This window comes from Mustela nivalis (genome assembly GCF_964662115.1).
Source record: "Mustela nivalis genome assembly, chromosome: 2".
Lineage (NCBI taxonomy): Eukaryota > Metazoa > Chordata > Mammalia > Carnivora > Mustelidae > Mustela > Mustela nivalis.
This window is the reverse complement of record NC_139021.1, coordinates 175,233,215-175,253,073: the sequence shown is the minus strand read 5'-3', so window position 1 is coordinate 175,253,073 and position 19,859 is coordinate 175,233,215. Positions and strand designations below refer to the sequence as shown.

General features: G+C 40.3%; 1 protein-coding gene across 1 annotated transcript in view; it reads left to right on the top strand.

The window, feature by feature from the left end:
• The first annotated feature begins 5,169 nt into the window (after positions 1-5,169).
• The window catches only part of CACUL1 (CDK2 associated cullin domain 1), a 70,017-nt gene continuing 55,327 nt past the window's right edge, over positions 5,170-19,859 (top strand). Inside the window, exon 1 of the mRNA XM_082720268.1 lies at positions 5,170-6,018. Within this exon, the coding sequence (XP_082576394.1) occupies positions 5,646-6,018 (373 nt within the window). The 5' untranslated portion in view covers positions 5,170-5,645. The remainder of the gene's footprint in view (positions 6,019-19,859) is intronic.

Genomic DNA, 19,859 nt, shown 5'->3' with positions numbered 1-19,859 from the left:
AAAAAAAAAAAAAAAAGAACTGTTGATATGAATAAGACTTCAGGTAGAGTTCAGCTAGCCATGCACGTATTTATTCAAAAGTATTGTACAATCACAATGAACTATTCCATGGGAAAAGTGACATGACGGTATTTAAAGCCAAACAAAGAGAAATTCTTTTTTTTTTTTTTAACATTTTTAAGTCTTTTTTTTTTTTTTTAAAAGATTTTATTTATTTATTTGACAGACAGAGATCACAAATAGGGAGAGAGGTGGCCGGGGGGGGGGGGAGGGGGTCCAGGGAAGCAGGCTCCCTGCTGAGCAAAGAGCCCAATGCGGGGCTTGATTCCAGGACCCTGAGATCATGACCTGAGCTGAAGGCAGAGGCTTTAACCCAGGTGAGCCACCCAGGTGTCCCCAAAGAGAAATTCTTAGTGACAAAGCCTAGCTCCCTCACCCCCTCCAAGTTTTAACTATTTTAGACAGTTAGTCATATATTTATCTAATCAGTGTATATGCAGTTTTGCATAAATATGTTAATTAGGGAGGTGCTAATGAAGGGGACAGAGTGGAGAGGCTGGGATGAGGCTTTTTAGTGGGCAGGCTCCAGGAGATTAGGTTCCTGGGCCTGTGATGGGCACTGTTACATAACTCGCATCTATTTAAACCTCTCCACTTGACCCCAGTTTTTTTTCTTATATCCATTCTTCACTTCTCAGCCAGGGTACTTAAGGAGAAGCTGATCGCACTCTGGGCTTCCGGGGTGGGCTTATTTTCCAGAAATAAATCCATACCTTTCCCAGTAAATGGCTCTGGAATATATCTAAAATGTTATCGGAATCGGTTGTGGAAGGAACCAATGAGACAGAGAGGAAATTTCTTGAGGGCTTCTGGGAAAGAACTTGCTGTCTCATAATAGCTACCAGAAGTTATGGGCCTTCTTCTTCTTTTTTTTAAAGATCTTATTTACTTATTTGGAGAGCGAGAGCTAGACATTGTGAGCAGGGGGAGGGACAGAGGGAAAGAGAGACTCAAGCAGGCTCCATGAGTTGGATGTAGAGCTTCATCTCATCACCCTGAGATCAGGACCTGAGCCAAAATCAAGAGATCAAGAGCCAGTCGCTCAACTGACCAAGTGGGCCCTCTTCTTGATATCTTATCCATTATAAGAGGCCCAGAGCTGTGACAGCCATTTTACCAACAGCTTGAGGATCAAACTTATGAAGGAGGAGATCAGGACAAAGACCAATGCAGAGAACAGAACTGGAGCCCTGGCTGAACCACACCTTACCTTTACCCTGCTTGTCAGTCTGGTGTCAATGAAGAGCCTTGATTTTTATGCAGTTTTTACTTGAGATTTGTGTTTCTGGGAATCAAAAGGAACATTTTAATGCCCAGAATCCCAATTTATATTTTTTAATGTTGTGTTTATTTACTTATTTAATTTTTAAAGGAATTTATTTGAGAGGGAGAAAAGGTGAGAGGGGAGCGGATGCTCGTGCCTCCGCAAGCAGGGGCAGAGGGAGAAGCAGGCTCTGCGCTGAGCAGGGAGCTTGATAGGGAGCATGATGCCAGCCTGGGTCATGACCTGAGCTGCCCAACCCAGGTGCCTCTGTCTACTTTTTAAAGTTTTAGAATTTTTTTCTCATTATAAAAGTAATACACACTCATTGTAAAGAACATAGAAAATATTGAAAGATACAAAGATTTAATCCGCCCATAAACCCATTATCCTAGATAACTGCTATTAGTATTTTGAATCAGTCTTCTCTTTCTGTATACAAACTTATGATGCAGACTGGCCAGGTCTGAGGAGCCAGAGCAGGTCCCACATGACCAGCCAAGAGGGTCCCTGGTTTTGCACAGGACAATCAAATACAAGCCAAGAGGAAGTAAGAGCAGAGTTTATTGAAGACACAGAGAGAATACAGAATGTCCAGGAAACTCAAAATCAAGGGAACAGGAGTCTTGTCTTTGCTCAGGGGTCTGGAGTTTTTATTGAGGTGGTGGTCTGGTGTACGTGTGCTCTTAGGCATCCAGGGACTGGTAGAACAAGGATGAGTGCTCAGGTGTCCTGCATAAGTCATTTATGCCCTGGAGCCAGGGGTCTTGGCATTAAGGTGTTTGTAGTCAAGGGTCTTGGAGAAGTTTATGACCCTGACCCATCACTCCTTAGACGTTATGTATTGTGCTGGAAGACTCCAAAGAAATCATTAACTCCTGACCTTTATAAGAATATACGTTAAGGCATGTGTAAGGCAGGGGTGCAGGTCCTAGCAAGAACAGAAGCAGGAAAAGGAGCAAAGAAAATGGCTTTCTTCCCTCCATGGAGTCCCTTTATATAGATCTATCTTACATATATATTTTATATATATCCTGATTTAATGAAACCGATAACCTAGAGGGAAATAGACACCAACCAGCCAACCAACCTAAAAGCCAAACAGATACATCAATACTTGCAACCATGGGAGCTTGCAGTAATTACTAACATGTGTTATAACTGTCCATGTTGGGTCGCTAGTAATGTTATTGCCTATCTCCATATCCTGCAACAAATCATCTAAGATTTTAAGTTAATAACTATTAAAATATACTTTAATTACAGCATCTTATATTATAAAACATTGTACATTTTAATATGTAAATTACATTTACATATTACAAGTTGCCTTAATTTACATATTACTATATGTAAAGTTGTATTTTTACATGTGTAATGTAAGAAATAATGCCTCATAATGTCCATAAAAATAACCAGTTATCAATGTACTCATTTGGTTTCCTTTTGGTAGGTGGTATTTCTTATTTATGGCAAGTTGCACCCTGTTAGTGATTGTTTTGGCCCTGTCATTATTAGCTTTTTCCTTAATGGTGCGTTTAATTACAACTAAAATGAATGTCTTATATTGGTCATTTTGTCAGTATACATGTGAAGGGTTCAGTGTTCACCAGTACGCGGAGTAAAAATCTCTGGGGTGAGGCCTTGCCAGGATGGAAGCTGTTTTGCCAAGATAGTACCAATCCCTTAAGTTCTAAATGTTTCCCAATTTCCATTATGATTTTCCTGACCTGTGAGTTGATTGGAAGAGTAGAAATACGAGGGTTTACTAGTTGTTTGTTGGTTATTGATTTCTAATTTAACTCCATACTGGTCAGAGAATGTGGTTGCTATGATACCAATCTTTAGACATTGTAGAGAGACTTGCTTTACGACCTAGTATGTTCTTTTTTTGTCGACTTTTCACATGTTCTTGTGTATATTTATTCTATGGTTGTCAAGTGTAATGTGCTATTTGTATACATTAACTCAAGCTTGGTCATTATGTTGTTCAGATCTTCTAGTTCCCTAAAGATTTTTTTATCCTCTTAATCTATGTATTAGTTTCCTGTGGCGCTATAACAAATTACAACGAATGGTGTGGTAAAGAACAGAAATGTATTCTCTCACATTTCTGTAAGCTAGAAATCTGAAATCAAGGCACTGGCAGGGTGGAATTCTCTGGAAACTCTAGAGGAGAATCCATGTTTTGCCTCCTCCAGATTTAGGTGGCTGTTGACATCTGAGTGGAAATGTAGCTTCATCACTCCAATCTCTGCTTCTGGGGTCACATTACCCTGTGTCTGTTTTGTCTTCTCACATCTCCTGCTGCCTTTCTGTTAGCAGGACACTTGTCATTGGTTTTATGGCCTACTAGGCTAATCCAGGTAGATCTCATCTCAAGAACTTTAATTTTATCTGCAAAGACCCTGTTTCTAAAATAAAGATTCACAGATTCCACTGATTAGGACACAAATATATCTTTTGGGGGGCTACTATTCAACCCACTGCAATCTACTAGAGATGTGCTAATCACTTACTGTGACGGTAGATTTCTTTCTTACACCTTCATGAACTTTTGCTTCATATGTTTTGTGATCATGTTACTAGAAATACATTTATGATTTGTATCTTGTGTATTGAATATTTTATTATGTAGAAACTGCATTATCTCCAGACATACCCACCAACCCACCTACACAGAAAGTCTGTTGGTTAACCACCAGTTGCTGTTTGTAAAAAATTGTAATTTGTTTTCCTTTTTCCATCTTCTTCTTCTTCTTTTTTTTGCCTGGCACGGAATTCTGAGGTTACATTTTTTCCACCCTTGGCATTTGACTCAATTCTCTTTCACTTAAGAAAATACTCCAAGAATTTCCCAGGGCCGGAGAATTAGTATAGTTCCAGGTTCAGGGAATTAAAAACATGCAGTGCTTCAAAAAGTATGTGCCATTAATATGTGGGAGCACTGTCTAGAATTAAATCATTGTTAAGTGACTGGTGAACAGTTGCCTTAAGTATAGCACAGAATATAGTGGGAAAACATGCTGAGAAGTCCAAATACATGTGGACACTGAAGTGCACCCGAGACAACGGTTTTTCAGCGGCTGAAATGATTCTTCACACTAATTACATACCTCTGGAAATAAAGATTCATTATCTGCTAGAGTAAATAATAACAGGTTTTTCTAGACAACGTTAACACCAGTAGCTGGGATGACCTATAAACACAACGGTAACGTTTGTTCTCCTATAATATACTATTGCTGTCATTTGAGAAAGCAGAGAAGTTAAAGAAATTATAATATAGTTACGTAACCTCTCTTTTTTGCCCCTCTGGACTCTGAAACATAAATCCGAAATTTGTAGTCAGATTTACGGAACATGGCGTGAAGCTTGGCATTTAAAAATCTAAAATTCCCGGCCTCTGTGTATGGAGAAGTTAAGGAACTTAAAAAAAAAAATTCATGAGTAGTTCAAACGCATTTTTTTTTTTTTTTAAAAGCCACCTTGCTATGTTTCAGTTTTTATTCTTGGTTTTTAAGGTTTCGGTTAGTGTGGGCTGAGGCCCATCAGCAGGCCCATCCAGGGCCACCCAGGGCAGTCCCATCCATTTGTAATGCGCGACCCCAGGCCTCCTGTGGCCTCCTAGCTCCGTGTCGACCAAAGGTCTGGACGGCGAGACCCTGTGCGGCGCAAAGACACAGTAAATCCGGCGGGCGTAAGAAAAACACCACGCAAACGGGGCCCTGCGCCGCAGCGAACGCCAGAGGGTTTGGTGCGCATCTTCAGCAGCCGGCCAGATTCCGGTCGCCCTGGTAACCAGACACAGAACGCGCGTGCGCAAACTCCCTTGTCACGTGGGGCCGGCCCGGGGGCGGGACCGACGCCTGCTCCACCCGACCCGGGGCCCCTCCCCTCTCAGTGCGGGTCCAGCCGGGGCGGGCCAAACCTCTGCCCTTTTGCGTGGGGGTGACTTACAGCTCCTGCCCCTTTTTGCTTTGCTTTCTCCTGGCTCATTCCTCGCACCACGTGCCCTCTTGGCCGCTCCCCCAGCTGCCCTTTCCAACAGCCTGTTGGAAGTTGCTGTAAAATGTCGTGAGGGGCGCGGCCGCTTTACGGCTGCCTCTCCCAGGCTAGAGCCCGGGAGCGCCCACCGCCGTCAGCCCTGTCTGTAAGAGTCGGCCCGGCGGAGACGGAGAGACCCGGCGCCCAGCTCCCCTCTCCGCCGCGCCCGTGCCGGCCCCCGGCGATGTGAACTCGAGGAGGCTGCGGTGCCCCCTGGCCCGGGGTTGAGACGGGCGGCAGGTGCCTGTGAGGCGGGCGGGTGCTGGGGGCCTGCAGGATGGAGGAAAGCATGGAAGAGGAGGAGTGGGGCAGCTACGTGGCGATGATGGACGACCAGAACCACAACAACTGGGAGGCCGCGGTGGACGGCTTCCGGCAGCCCCCGCCGCCGCCGCCGCCGCCGCCCCCCTCGTCGATTCCAGCCCCTGCGCGAGAGCCGCCGGGGGGTCAGCTGCTGGCGGTGCCCGCGGCCTCGGTGGACAGGAAAGGCCCTAAGGAGGGGCTCTCGATGGGGCCGCCGCCACCGCCGGAGGCCAATGGGGTGATCATGATGTTGAAGAGCTGCGACACGGCCGCCGCGGTGGCCAAGGCGGCCCCCGCCCCCACCCCCAGCTCCACCATCAACATCAACACCTCCACCTCCAAGTTCTGTGAGTCCAGCCTCTCCCCAGCAGCCTTGGCTTTTCTCCTCCCCACCCGGACGTCGAATCCACCCTTCTCGGCCAGCCTCGCTTCCTTTGTCTCAGGCCTGGGTCTCTCCTCTCCTCCCCGCCTCCCTCCCCACCCCCCCCTCGTTCGGTGTCTGCGGCCAGCGCCGGAGCGGCCCTGGCTTCTTGTGTTACCTGGCCTAGAGGAGCAGCCGGGGGCGCACCCAGCCCCAAGTTCTCTTCCAAATGCGATCTTTATCACAGCCGGCTGTCTCGCCAAGTTCAGAAGCTCTTTTCTTCTCCGTGCCCCCTTTAAAGTTTCGGCCTCAAACGTGAGGAGAAAATAAGGCCGTCTGAGTTTCGTTCGGGAGAGTCTTATTTATTTATTTATTTTTTTTGGTGACCAGATTGGAATCTGGCAATTGTGTTCTTGTGCTTTTACCTTGTCTGCGTTAACCAACTCAGAAATTAGAAAGTTGACCAATATCTGCACCTCGTTCTTTCCCTTCTAAAGTGTGCACGTTCTGCGTTCTGATAGAGAAATGTATGAGTTGTTTCTTGGATAACACCAGTGCGGTGGGAGGGACGTCCCGTTTTGAAGCCAATAACGTATAAAATAACTTTTCAAAGCTTACATTCATAATAAGCCATTTACTGTGTCCAAGTCCAAGATTATGTTGAATATTGAACTTTATGTTAGTGATCTGCCTTGCCTTAATGCTCAGTTTCGAGCAGAAAGATTGAAGACTAAAATCTTTTGTAATTTTGTCCCCTAACCAGGAGGTATGGTTCTATAGCTAGGGAAAATAAATGCTTTTGCTTTGAGTGGGTTTTTTTTTGGAAGTGGTGGCAGTGGTGAAAAGTGACCATGGCAGCCAGATTTTAGTCTCCTATTAATAACTGCAGGTTTTGAATAGCATCTGGTAAAGCAACTGGAGATTTCATTTCTAGTTACTAATTTTATCAAGCGGTACCAGTAATTGTCCAATTAGCTGTGCGGAGGAAATATCTGCCTTGGTTCAGATATACAATTACAGCCTTACACTTTTGTTTTTTTTGGTGGGGACAAGCACATAATCTAATTTATTTGCCTTCAATATAAAGCTTTCCTCAAGGATATTCATGTGTAGGTATGATTGGTAATCGGGTCTAATTTTTTTTTTTTTGTATCATGCATATGTGAGAATAATATAGTTTGTGTACTGAAGTCTGTATAGTGAAACCAGGCTTTGAACACAGTGGCTGGCTGACTCTTCTAAATTCTGACCAAAGCTTGTTTTAGTGCTTACACGGTTCATTTGAAGAGTTCAGAAAATACCATCAAGTTAAGAGCAGAAACCAGTGAAATTAGGAACAACAGATTTGCTGAACCAAAAGATTGTTCTTTGAGGATTAATAAGATACGCTTCTGATAAGATCAAGAAAAAAGATGCAAATATAATTAAGGGGAAAATGGGAAATAACTACAAGTATGAGAATTTTAAAAAGGATTTTATGAAAAAAAATTTTATGAACTATAGGCTAATATGAGAGCCTAGATGAAAAGTATAAATTCTTAGAAAAATACGAACAAAGTTGGTATCAGAAGAAACGGATAACTTGAGCTTAATATTTAACAAACTGAAATGGTAAAGACCTCCCCTTTCAGAAATTGTAACGAGATCGGTGAGTTGCATTGAATTTTAAATAATAATTTGTTTTTACAAGTCGTTCTGGGAAATAGGGAAACAAAAAGATGGCTAGCTCAATTTATAAGGTTAGTGTTAGTGAAATCTTGATTTTAAACCTAGATAAGGACAGTATGAGAAAGTTACAGATCTGTTTCAGTTATTAGCATAGGTATGAAAATCCTCCTTCATGTCTGTGTTAAATTGTGATCCGTGGAGTTTAAGAATGTGGATATGATTCAACATCTGTTTACTATTAATGTAATTTATCACTTTAAGAGACTCAAGGAGAAAAATCTTGAATCTCTTGATACCATAAAAATATTTGATAAAATCCAACAACGATATATGATAAAAACTCTTAGCAAGTTTGGAATATGAGATAACTGATTAAGGTCATTACCAAAAACCTACAGCAAATAATAATACTTAATGTAGAAATTTTAGATACATTCATTTTAGATACATTCATTTTAAGATTACTAACAATGATGCCCTCTATCACTGTTTTTTAACATGGTAAAAAAAAGTCCTGGCTGACATTACAAAGGGAAAAAATAAGAAATACAAGGATATGAAGGGAAGCGTAAGAACTAATTATTTGCAGATATTGCCACTTACCTAGAAGAACCATTAGAATCCAGAGAAACTATTACAACTAGTAAGAGTTTCGCATGGTTACTGGATTGAAGATCAAACTATAAGAATTAGTAGCATTTACTACATAAGCTATAACCAACTAGGAAAGGTAATCAAAAGTAAATATTGTAAAAAATAAGAACATCAAAACTGTAAAGTCTCTAGGGATTAACACAAGCATACTTAAAAATTTTAAGAAGAAAACTTTAAAACTTTAATAAAGAATAGAAGAGGATCTAAGGAGAAACTTTCCATGTTCTTGGGATATATTTATTATTATGAGTGTCAGTTTTCTCCATTTTAATCTATAAATTTGATTAAACTACCATCAAAATTCCAGTTGGTCTTACAAACTAAAATTCGTATGGCAAATGGGATAAAGTTTGTGAATAGCTAAAGCAGTATTAAATATTTGTGTTGGTGGAGCTTGGTTTATCAGAAATTAAGATACTGTTTCAAGGCTATAGTAATAAAAACTATAGTGTAAGTACATGAGCAGAAAAGTAGACTTGCGGAACAAATAAGAGAGGAGAGACTTACCCATATGTGTTCAGGAACTTAAGGGTGGCATCATAAATCACTGGAGAAAGGAGTCATGTTGGGAAGAGTGGCTCACTACGTGGAGGAAAAAAACAAACCTTAGCTATAGATAGGATGGATTATGGATAAGTTAAAAAGACCTAAATGTAAGAAAAAATATTGACATAAGAATTCTTGAAAGAAGCTCTTTCTTTAAGAGATAAGGAAGGACTTCCAAAGCTTCAACAATTTATAAAAGTAAAAACTAATGACTTTGATTATATAAAAATCAAAGCTTTTTATTCAGTGAAAGACAAGAATGAGAGAAGGTATTTGCAGTGCTCAAAATTGATAAGGGATTAATATGTAGATCAGACAAGGAACTACACATCAGGAGAGGGCAGCAACCTCTAGAAAAATAGTCAAAGGTTATTCATAAGTAGGTTGCAGAATAGTAAATCTTAACATGCATAGAAAGAGGTATTTGCAATTATTAAGTAATCAGAGACAGGCAAGTTAAGAGAGTAGTAATGTCTTTTCCCACCTGCTAGGTTGGCAAAAAGTAGAAAGCTGATGGCACCAAGTGTGGGTGGGGATACAGGATTTGTTGGTTGAACCAACAATATATGGACCTGTGAGGTGTCTAGATGCCCACAGTCTCTGTGGATTAAATAATGAGAGATAGCTGGAGTGTTGACGAAGCCCTGAGCTATGACAGTCACAAAGTGTGTTTCTGGACTGTAAGATGAGAACAGCTTCTAGTGGTATGTTTTTGGAATAGGTTAAAAAAAAAAAAAGCATTTCTTAGCTTGATGGATGCATATGAGGTACCAGGGATTGTGTTGATTTGTCCCAATAGAGAGTTTATCTGGAACAACTACCGTTGGAGTCACTACTTAATTTGGTTTACTATAATCCACAATCACCAAGATCCAAGTCTTCTGCACTGGCTGCAGTAGGCTAGTGAAACAGCATGTCTTTCTGACAGTCCCCATCCTGCCATCTTTTAAGTCTTTGGAGTTGGTATTATCCTCTCCAGTTTCCACAGAGATGTACAGTTGCTTTGGATTTATTATTTTGTTAGGAAAGAGCACATCTAGGACATTTTACTTGCCCCCCCCCCCTTTCTCCCCCTCACTTAGCCCTTCTTATGCTGTAAACCCTTACTCCATAGTTTAGGGAGACTAACTGTGTTCAGGAACCCGGGGTGGGTCCATGGAGTCACTGGGTCCACTGTAAGATGGAGCAAAGCCAAAACACTTCTTTCTCCATGTGCCTTCACAGCTGTTGATCTGACTGGTTTACCACAGTGATGTTCTGGTCCCTAAGGGTTAGCATGGGCTTAGAGCCAGTGTTGAGTAACCCCTAAAAAGCCCGAGTGATTCTGTTTCCCACATGCACTATCTCCTTATGAAAAGCTGCATGTTCTCTCGGAAAGGCTAGGAGGAAGACTCCCAAGTATTCTCTTGATGAAATTTTGTAGGGTTCTTACTCAGTGGAACCCACTGTTTCCTTTTTTTTCGAGGCGCTCTAAGTCTTTGAACAAGCTCAGTCTGTGTATTACGTGACATGCCATAATTCTTACATTGTGGCCACTTACGGCACGCCTCAGTTTGATATACCTAGAGGTTTTTTGTTTTTGTTTTTGTTTTCCTTTTTTCTTCTCATCACGTGTATTGCCCACTGTTTTTCCGTAGGACACCATGGTTAGCCACCACCAGGGATCCAAACCATTCTGTTGACAGATCTGGTCCTCTTGCCTTTTATAACCATGCCTACTTTATATCTGAGGATTAACGGCTTCTACTTATCCTTTGTCACTCTGGGAACCCACTGTCCCATTGAAATCAGGGAGCCCCTTTTAATGGCAGTATTGACCATCTTTAACCAGAACTACAAAGGACAGCCACCATAGCAGTTTTCAAGGAAATTAGTACATCCTTCAACAATACATTTAATTCCTTGAGAAAGGGTCTTCTTGGAGAATAATTTAAGTGTATTGTGTGTAAAGCACTCAGACATTCTGCATAAGGCTGGATTGATTCATTCTGCGTACTAAGGAATATCTGTTGTTTCAACCTCTGCTTCCCTCCCTCGTCCTTTTCATTGTCCTCCTTCCTCTTTTTCCTTTTTGTCCATTTCCTTCTTTCTCGTATACCTTTTCTCCTTTCTCCTCCATTTATATTCAATGAATTGTACCCATTTGAGGCATAAAATTTTATCTAGGATTTGAGCAAGCTAAAAGCTAGCCTTTTATTGTTACTACTGGATGCTGGCAGAAACGGAGACTCCTGGATCAGAGAAAGAAATGTGTTATTCATGGCACAGCAAATAGTTTGAAAATAAGTGTATTTGTATAGGTTTCCCTTTCCCCAGGTATCCAGAGGCAATAAAGTATGGCCAAGATGGATGCTCCCTTATTGGGTTTGTGTTGCAGCTGAAGAATATTGAACGTGGGGAATCCACTGCTTTTATAGAAAGTAGTAAGCGAGCTTGCTCTTTGTTTAGGGGAAGACATTACCTCATCTTTCAAGGTTACCAGCTATAGGATGGCTCAAGTTCAAGAGCAATTGGTCTGGGCCTTGCAATCTTAGCACACTCAGCAAGACATGTAGAAGTGCAAGAAGCCCAAGGAAGACTCTCTCCAACAGTAACCACTAAATCAATCAATAGAACATGTTCATCACTGAGATATGTTTTATGTTGCTTTGCTTTTAGTACTCTTGCCCCTAGCCCCTCTGCTTTCTGTTAACTAGGTTTTACTGATAAATAGTATCATCTATATTATTTTATGCTTGGCTTCTTCACCTTGTTTTTGAGATTCCTACATGTTCTTGCATATTACTACATTTTAGGGCAGAGTTCTGTTTTGGAGGGGATACCACAAATTGTTTATCTGTTCATATGTTGGTGATCATTTGGGTTGTCTCCAATCTCGGTTATGAATAAAGCCGTTTTGAACCATCATGTAGGTTTTGTGTAGACATAGGTTTTCATACAAATACCTGTAAGTGGAATTGCTTGGTCCTATATTGGTTGTATATTTTACTTTATGAGAAACTGCCAGTCTGTTTTTCAGAATAGTTGTATCATTGTACATTCCCATTCAGAATGTATAAAAGTTCCAGTGCTCCACATACTTACTGATATTTAATTATTTTTTAAGATTTTTTTTATTTGACAGAGAGAGAGAAATCACAAGCAGGTAGAGAGACAGGCTGAGAGAAAGGGGGAAGCAGGCTCCCTGCTGAGCAGAGAACCTGATGTGGGGCTCGATCCCAGGACCCTGAGATCATGACCTGAGCTGAAGGCAGAGGCTTAAGCTGCTGAGCCACCCAGGCGCCCCCTCACTGATATTTATACCGGGTACATTTCCCATTCTTGGTATTGTAAGGTTTGTTTTAATTTTAGCCACTTTAGAGGAAGAATAGTAATTGTGGTTTTATTTTGCATTTCCCTTTTACACATGCTATTGGCTTTTTCATGTGCTTATTGCCCTTTAACGTAATTTTGTTTGTGAAAATCTAAGTTTTTTTTGGGTTGTCTTATTGCAAGGCTTCATCAGTAGTTTTAGATTCATATTCTGTGGGATAATATTTATAGTGAATGTTGTATCTGTGACAATGTCTTGTGAAGAACGGAAGTTTTAAGTTTTGGTGAAATCTGACATCAGTTTTTCTTCTATGGTTTGTACTTTTTTTATCCTAAGAAATACTTTCTTCACAGTTAGGATGATTTTTTTGCCTATATTTTATTTTAGAAATCTTACGGTTTTAGCTTTTATGTTTAGGTCTATGATCTAAGTTATGAGTTGAACCTGTGTGTAGTATTATAATATGTATAATAAGGATTGAAGTTTTTTTTTTTTAAACTTGTATATGGATATCCAGTTGTTTCAGCACCATTTATTGAAAAGATTATCCTTTCCTCACTGAGTCACTTTTTTTTTTTTTTAAAGATCTTATTTATTTATTTGACAGAGATCACAAGTAGGCAGAGAGGCAGGCAGAGAAAGGTTGGAAGCAGGCTCCCTGTTGAGCAGAGTGTCTGATGTGGGGCTGGATCCCAGGACCCTGAGATGATGACCTGAGCCAAAGGCAGAGGCTTAACCCACAGAGCACCCAGGTGCTCCTACTTTGGCAACTTTGTTGAAAAATAACTGACCATATATGTGGGGGGTCTAAAGTCCATTAATCTGTTGGTGTATCATATTTAGGATTGTTCTGTCTTCTTAATGAATTGGTTGCTTGATCATTGTAGAATATCTTTATTCATCTTTGGTAATAGTCCTTACTCTGAAGGCTGCTTTTTTTTTTTTTTTAATAAAACATCCTTGTTTTATTATTTGCATAATACATCTTTTCCTATTTTATTTTAATGTATCTGTGTATTTAAAGTGTATTTCTTGTATACAGTATATGATTTTGTTTTGCTTTTCTAAGTCTAGTCTGACAACCTCTGCCATTTATTTATTTATTTTTAAGGATTTTATTTTTTATTTGACAGAGAGAGACACAGCGAGAGAGAGGACATAAGCAGGGGGAGTGAGAGAGGGAGAAGCAGGCTTTTTGCTGAGCAGGGAGCCCAATGCAGGGCTCAATCCCAGGACTCTGGGATCATGACCCAAGCTGAAGGCAGATGTTTAATGACTGAGACACCCAGGCACCCCACCTTTGCTCTTTCTTTCTTTCTTTCTTTTTTTTTTTTTTTTTTAAGATTATATTCATTTTGAGAGAGCATGCAAGCATGCACGCGAGTTGGGGGAGGGGCAGAGGCAGAGGGAGAGAGGAAATCTCCAGCAGGCTCCATACATAGTATGGAGCCTGACCTGGAGTTTAATGCCATGACCCTGAGATCATGACCTGAGCCGAAATCAAGAGTTGAATGCTTAACCAGCTCAGCCATTCACGTGTCCCAATCTCTGCCTTTTAACTGGAGCATTTGGACCATTTGCATTTAATGTAATTAACAACGTGGTAGGGTTTAAATCTACTGTCTTCTGATTTGTTTTGTCTTTGTCCTTTCTGCTCTTTTCTTTTTCTTAAATTTCCTCTTTTCCCATCTTCTTTTTGATTATTTTTTATGATTCATGTTTGTCTTCAGTTTGGCTTATTAGCATGCCCCCCCCTTTTTTTTTCTTTTTAGTGCTTATTTTAGTATTTACGATATGAAAATTAAGCGCATCACAATGTACTTTCAAGTATTGACCACTTCACATATAATGTAACAATCTTATGTCAGTATACTTCATTCCTCCCTCCTGTCCTTTATGCTGCATTGCCATTGTCATAATGGTACTTCTAAGTATAACAAGCATCAAATATACAGTTATTAGCTTTGTTTGAAATATCCATTTATCTTTAAAAAAATTGAGGTGAAATTCATGTAACATAAAATTCATCATTTTAAAGTGAACCATTTGGTGGCATTTAGTACATTCAGTGTTGTGCAACAATCCCTTTATCTGGTTCTAAAGCATTTTCATCACCTTAAAATAACATCTGGTACCTGTTAAGCAGTTACTCTCTATTCCTGCCTCCCCCTGCCTCTGGCGTCCAGCAACTTGCTTTCTGTCCCTATGGATACACCTATTCTGGATATTCATATGGATGGAATCATGTGTGAAATTTGTCTTACGTAATCAAAAACTGGAAAATAATTCTTTTTTTGTTTACTCAGAGTTACTGTTTCTGTAACTTTTTATTCCTTTGTTTAGACCGGAGTTTTCACCTCTTATTTTTCTTCTGTCTTGAGAACGTACATTGATATTTCTTACAGTACAGTCCTCCTTGGATTTGTAAGTTTTTAGAATTTGTCAAATTTAGAGCATTATTGTTCATCATATATATACTTAATTATAGTTAATGTTGTATAATTACATCAATACATAATCATAATTATGTAATTGTAACAATACTGCAATTATATATAATTTAAAAAAAAACTTTACCACTCACCTCTTGGTTACTAATGTGTTAGACCACTTATTATTGTACCCTAAATCACTAAGGTTCTGTTCATTATCTTTTTCAGTTTTTTTCCCCTCTCCCTGAGCCTCAGTTGAGTTACTTTCCATTGCTGTGTCTTCCTTGATACATTTTCTTCTCTGTTACTCTTGCTTTTATTCAGCAGGAGTTCTAGCTGTTGTTGTTGTTGCTTTTAAAAGATTTTATTTATTTATTTGACAGACAAAGATCACAAGTAGGCAGAGAGGCATGCAGAGAGAGGAGGAAGCAGGATCCCCGAGGAGCAGAGAGCCCGATGTGGGGCTCGATCCCAGGACCCTGGGATCATGACCTGAGCCGAAGGCAGAGGCTTTAACCCACTGAGCTACCCAGGCGCCCCGAGTTCCAGCTGTTTTTAATGTTGGCTCTCATTGAGTCCAGGTTTCAGTCAGTTAACTGAGCAAACTGTTACAACCATATCTAGTTCCTTGAGGTAGTACAGTAAATAATCTTTAGTAAGTATATTCCTTTTGATAAGTCTTATCTAAAGTTGTTTCGTTCTTACTCAGTAACCCTAGAATCTGATCCTACCTGCATTCTCTAGGTTTTTGTCGACAAGGTGTTAAAGTCTTTGAAGTCTTAAAGTCTTCTGAAGTCTCTAGTTTTTTTGGAATGTAAGCTGACTCCTGTTGGTTTAAATTTGGTACTTGTTATCCTAGGAAATCTGATTTGCTTGGAAGTTTAGGGTCAGTGAGGGCTGCTTGCAGGTAAGGCATGAGGAGATATTTTCACAGAGTCTTTACTTAGGTAAAGATTAGCGTCATGTTGTGGAGGAAGGGTACTTCTTAGGCAGGGAAAGCTCAGTGACTTTTGTGAGGTCAGGGTTCCCAGATGATCAGACTCCACCAAGCTGGTCCCATTTCAGGTCTCAAGGTCCTACTGTTCTACAGTCAGTATCCTTTCAGTTAAAAGATTTATCTAAGCTTTGAATTATTTTAGTATGGTAATTGTTTAACTTGCACAATCATTCTCTTTCTCATTTTTGGGCTATGTCAACCCTGTGCCTATAAGAACTAAGAGATTATTTTTATTTTTATTTTTAAAAATTTTTTAAAAAAGATTCATTTATTTATTTGACAGAGAGAGAGAGATCACAAATAGGCAGAGAGAGAGAGAGGAGGGGAAGCAGGCTTTCCACCGAGCAGAGAGCTTGACGCAGGGCTCGATCCCAGAACCTTGGGATCGTGACCTGAGCCGAAGGCAGAGGCTTTAACCCACTGAGCCACCTCAGTGCTCCTAAGAGATTCTTTTAATGGCAGTCATGGATGCTCTTTAGTCTTTGTTCAGTGAGCTAGTCATTTTCTCAAAGTTTTCACCTGTTAACAGAATCAGACAGCCCTTCATAGTCTTTGTTTCTCATTTCCATCCTAACTGCCATGTTGCTTCAGAACAGTCTGCCATGTTGTGTCCTCAGGAAGAACTTGATTCTGGGTCAGTGCAGGTGATAATTTGGGTACCTCTTTGCTGCTTCCTGCCGTGTACTGTTGCATTGTGTTATCTGATGTTGGCACTGCCATCATTGCCTCTCAATGCAACTGGATTGGTAAACCAAAGCCAGCTTCCTGGCTTTAGAGAATGTGCCCTGTCACTACTTCAGTATTTTATTGATTATAGTTCAGTGCAAGAAATCACTCTAGATACCCAAAGCAAGAAGATATTTAATACTGGAAATTAGGTCCTCTAAACATTGTTGAAAGGTTGGAGGTGTAGAAGTCGGTGAGGTGGCTCCATTCAAGCTGAGGGCAGGCTGCGCCACCACCATCCTGTGTCAGGATGCGTCGCTCACCTCTGAAGTGGATCACTAGACACTGGTGCTTGAAGTTTTTTAACTTTACTTGGCAGAATCATAAGCCATAATAATATGCTTTGTCTCACTTTGACCTTCCAAATTCCACTCAAATGTGTCTCATTGGTGGAATCTAATTTGGGAAGTGTAATTAGCTCAGCTTTCCATTCTGCATTGGTTAGCTTTCTATGATGGTAACCCCCAAATAACCCCCAAATCTCAGGAGCTTATGGAACAACATAGGTTTACTCTTGTTCATGTTATATTCGTGGCTGACAGTTGCTTGTGGCTTTTCACGTGTCATCTCATTCTCAAGAGCAGCTCTTTTCAGGGTCCTGTCACTCTTGGCAGAGGCAAACAGAAGAGAGTGGACAGAAGCACTAAATGGCTTTTAAAGCTTTTGCTCAGATGTAGCACATGTTACAGCTGCTCATATTGCAAATATATTAAACAGAATAGATGGTTTCCTGTCACGGTGTATTGAGGATGGAGGCAGGTGGGACTAGGGTATGAGGATAAAGGGCAATGAGTGGATCGAGACAGGGAGGGTGTGTGTGTTTGGGGGGGGGGGATCTTGCATTAACTGATACTGTGCTATGATCTCCCGAAAATTATTGACCCAGTGCACCAAAAGTTTCTCTTCTTCAGATGAAGAAAAGTTTCATGGGATTTTAAATGGGATTTGAATTCCATGAAATTATTCTGTTTTTTAAAATTAATGATTAAAAAAGGTGTTAAAGTTGACTTTTGAATTAAATGAAAGTGTTAACTGATTTTGGTAAATCCTGCCCTTTACATCTGCCAGTTTCCAGATTGGCTGATCCTTTTACAAGTGTATCAGTTAATGCATTCAGGTCTTAAAATATGCACTGTTCGTAGCATCTGTGGTGGTTTGGTATCTTCTTGCCTTCCAGCTTAGTGGAGTTGTGCTGCAGTAAGTGACACTATGATATTGATTAATGGGCTGAATTTCAGGGTCTCATTGGGAATCTTGTCTTGCTGTTTTTTGACACGTTATTGTACAAAGTGACGTCAGTGAAGCTTTAAGAGAAAGCCATAGTATTGTTTATATAAGGCCCAATCCCAAATCCCTAAAGGAATGAATGCTGCTTATTTCTTCTTTAAACTGTAACTCTGAGCTGTAGACAATATGTAATCACATGGTAAACTGTTAAATACTATATAAAAATTATTGTGGATAGCCTTTTGTAACACTTCTTAGCAGGACAAACTGGCCTTCTGTTTTTCTTCCTACTTTTATAGTCATTTGGCTATTAATCTCTATAGATAGAGTTATAGATCCCATAATTTGTAGATGCAGTTGTGCTGACCAGACATCTGAATGGTATTTTATCCCATAGATATTTATTTAGGGTCTTCTGTATGCCAGGGTAGTATTTTAGACTCTGGTGATGAGACAGAGTTTAGTGTAGGAGATGATGAGAGATAATTATGATATGATTAAGTGCTGTAGTAAAGCTGTGTAAGTACATGGTAGAGGAAAAAGAGAATCTTTTTATGAAAATGAATGAAAGCTTTTCAGAAGAGGGGCCCTTGGGTGGCGCAGTGGGTCGGGCCTCAGGCTCTTAGTTTCAGTTCTGGTCACGACTGTGGGGTTGTGGGATTGGGCCCTACGTCCAGCTCTGTGCAGAGTCTCCTGGGGTTTCTGTCTCCCTCTGACCCACTCTGCACTGTCCCACTCTCTCTCTTTCAAATAAATAAATATTAAGAAAAAATAAGTTTATCAGGAGGATTGAGGAGGTGGGACTGGGTTCAAAGAAACTTCCTTTGCAGAGGGGGTATTCTGTGCCTTATACCCAGAGCTGACATTGTTGGAACACAGGGTATGCAGATCGAGTGGTGCAAATTAAACACAGATAGAAAGGTGTGTAGTGAGGGACATGCCATGTTAGGGGCAGGACTTTCTTCTGTAGGAATAGGAATAACTGAAGGGTATTAGGGGAGCTACCTTGGCAAATATGTCTTATTTTGTTAATTTAGCTTGGAAAGGATCATGAATGGAAGCCTGGAGACGAGTTAGGGGGTTGTAATTGTTGTAGTCCAGACAAGAGATGATGACCTGAATAAATAAAGCATTGGAAGAGGTCATGTCTCAGATTTTGGAAATATTTGGGACTAGGATCTACGAAATTTGAGGGTGAAGGAGGGAGGATACAGATCTGGGAGGAGCATAGGGGTGTGTGTGTGTGTGTGTGTGTGTCTTTTTTAAGGTCTACGGAATAGTAATGTAGAGAGGTCTAGTGGCCAGTTGGTGAACTCTGAGCTTTCTCATTCCCCGTGACTTATTGGAAATACTAAAACAAAAATGTCTTCTCACTAGATTTTTTTCCTCTTTCTGAGGGTTTGAAATTTACCAAACTCTTTGGCTTTAAAACAACACAATTTTTTTTTTTTAAATACAGGTTTATAATTTATAAACTCAAATTGTATGAAAAAATACATAATGAAAATCAGTGGTTCCCTCCCCTGCCCTTTCCTATTCCTGGACCTGTAACCCAGAGTCAGTCACTTAGCATTCATTTAGCGGAGTTCGTTTAGTTGTTTCTTCTAGTATTTATCCACACACTTCAGTGTATTAATGTTGTTATTGCTTGATTTATCACTTGTATATGATCAGTTGACTTCCAGTTACTAATATGAGGTTTTAGTTCCTTTATACCTCTACCTACCTTACCTCTTCAGTTCTTTCAATATCACAACTTTTTGTTCTTTTAATAAACCATCTTTACATTATGACTCTCTAAATATTCACCAGAAGGCCAGAAGTGCACTCAGATTCCATTTTCTTTCACATAGATCTTTGTTATTAGTTGCTTTGTTTGTACTTACATCATTTTTGTTAAACTTATTTTTAAAACCTCAATGGCTTCATCAGATCCACCATATTTCTGTCACTGGTGTTTAAAAAATGTCCAGTTAGGGGTGCCTGGATGACTCAGTGGGTTAAGCCTCTGCCTTCAGCTCAGGTTAGAATCTCTTTCTGCTCAGCCTGTTCTCTGTCCCCACCCCTTGCCTCTCTGCCGGCCTTTCTGCCTGCTTGTGAAACTCTTTCTCTGTCAAATAAATAAATAAAATCTTTAAAAAAAATGCCCAGTTAATCAGCATTTTCTTTTTGTCTTGAAGTTGTTAATATTTTTCTCTTTATTCCTTACGGCCACTACACAGTTGCCTTGCAGGGGCTTCCTAAATAGTTGGAATGATTGCTAC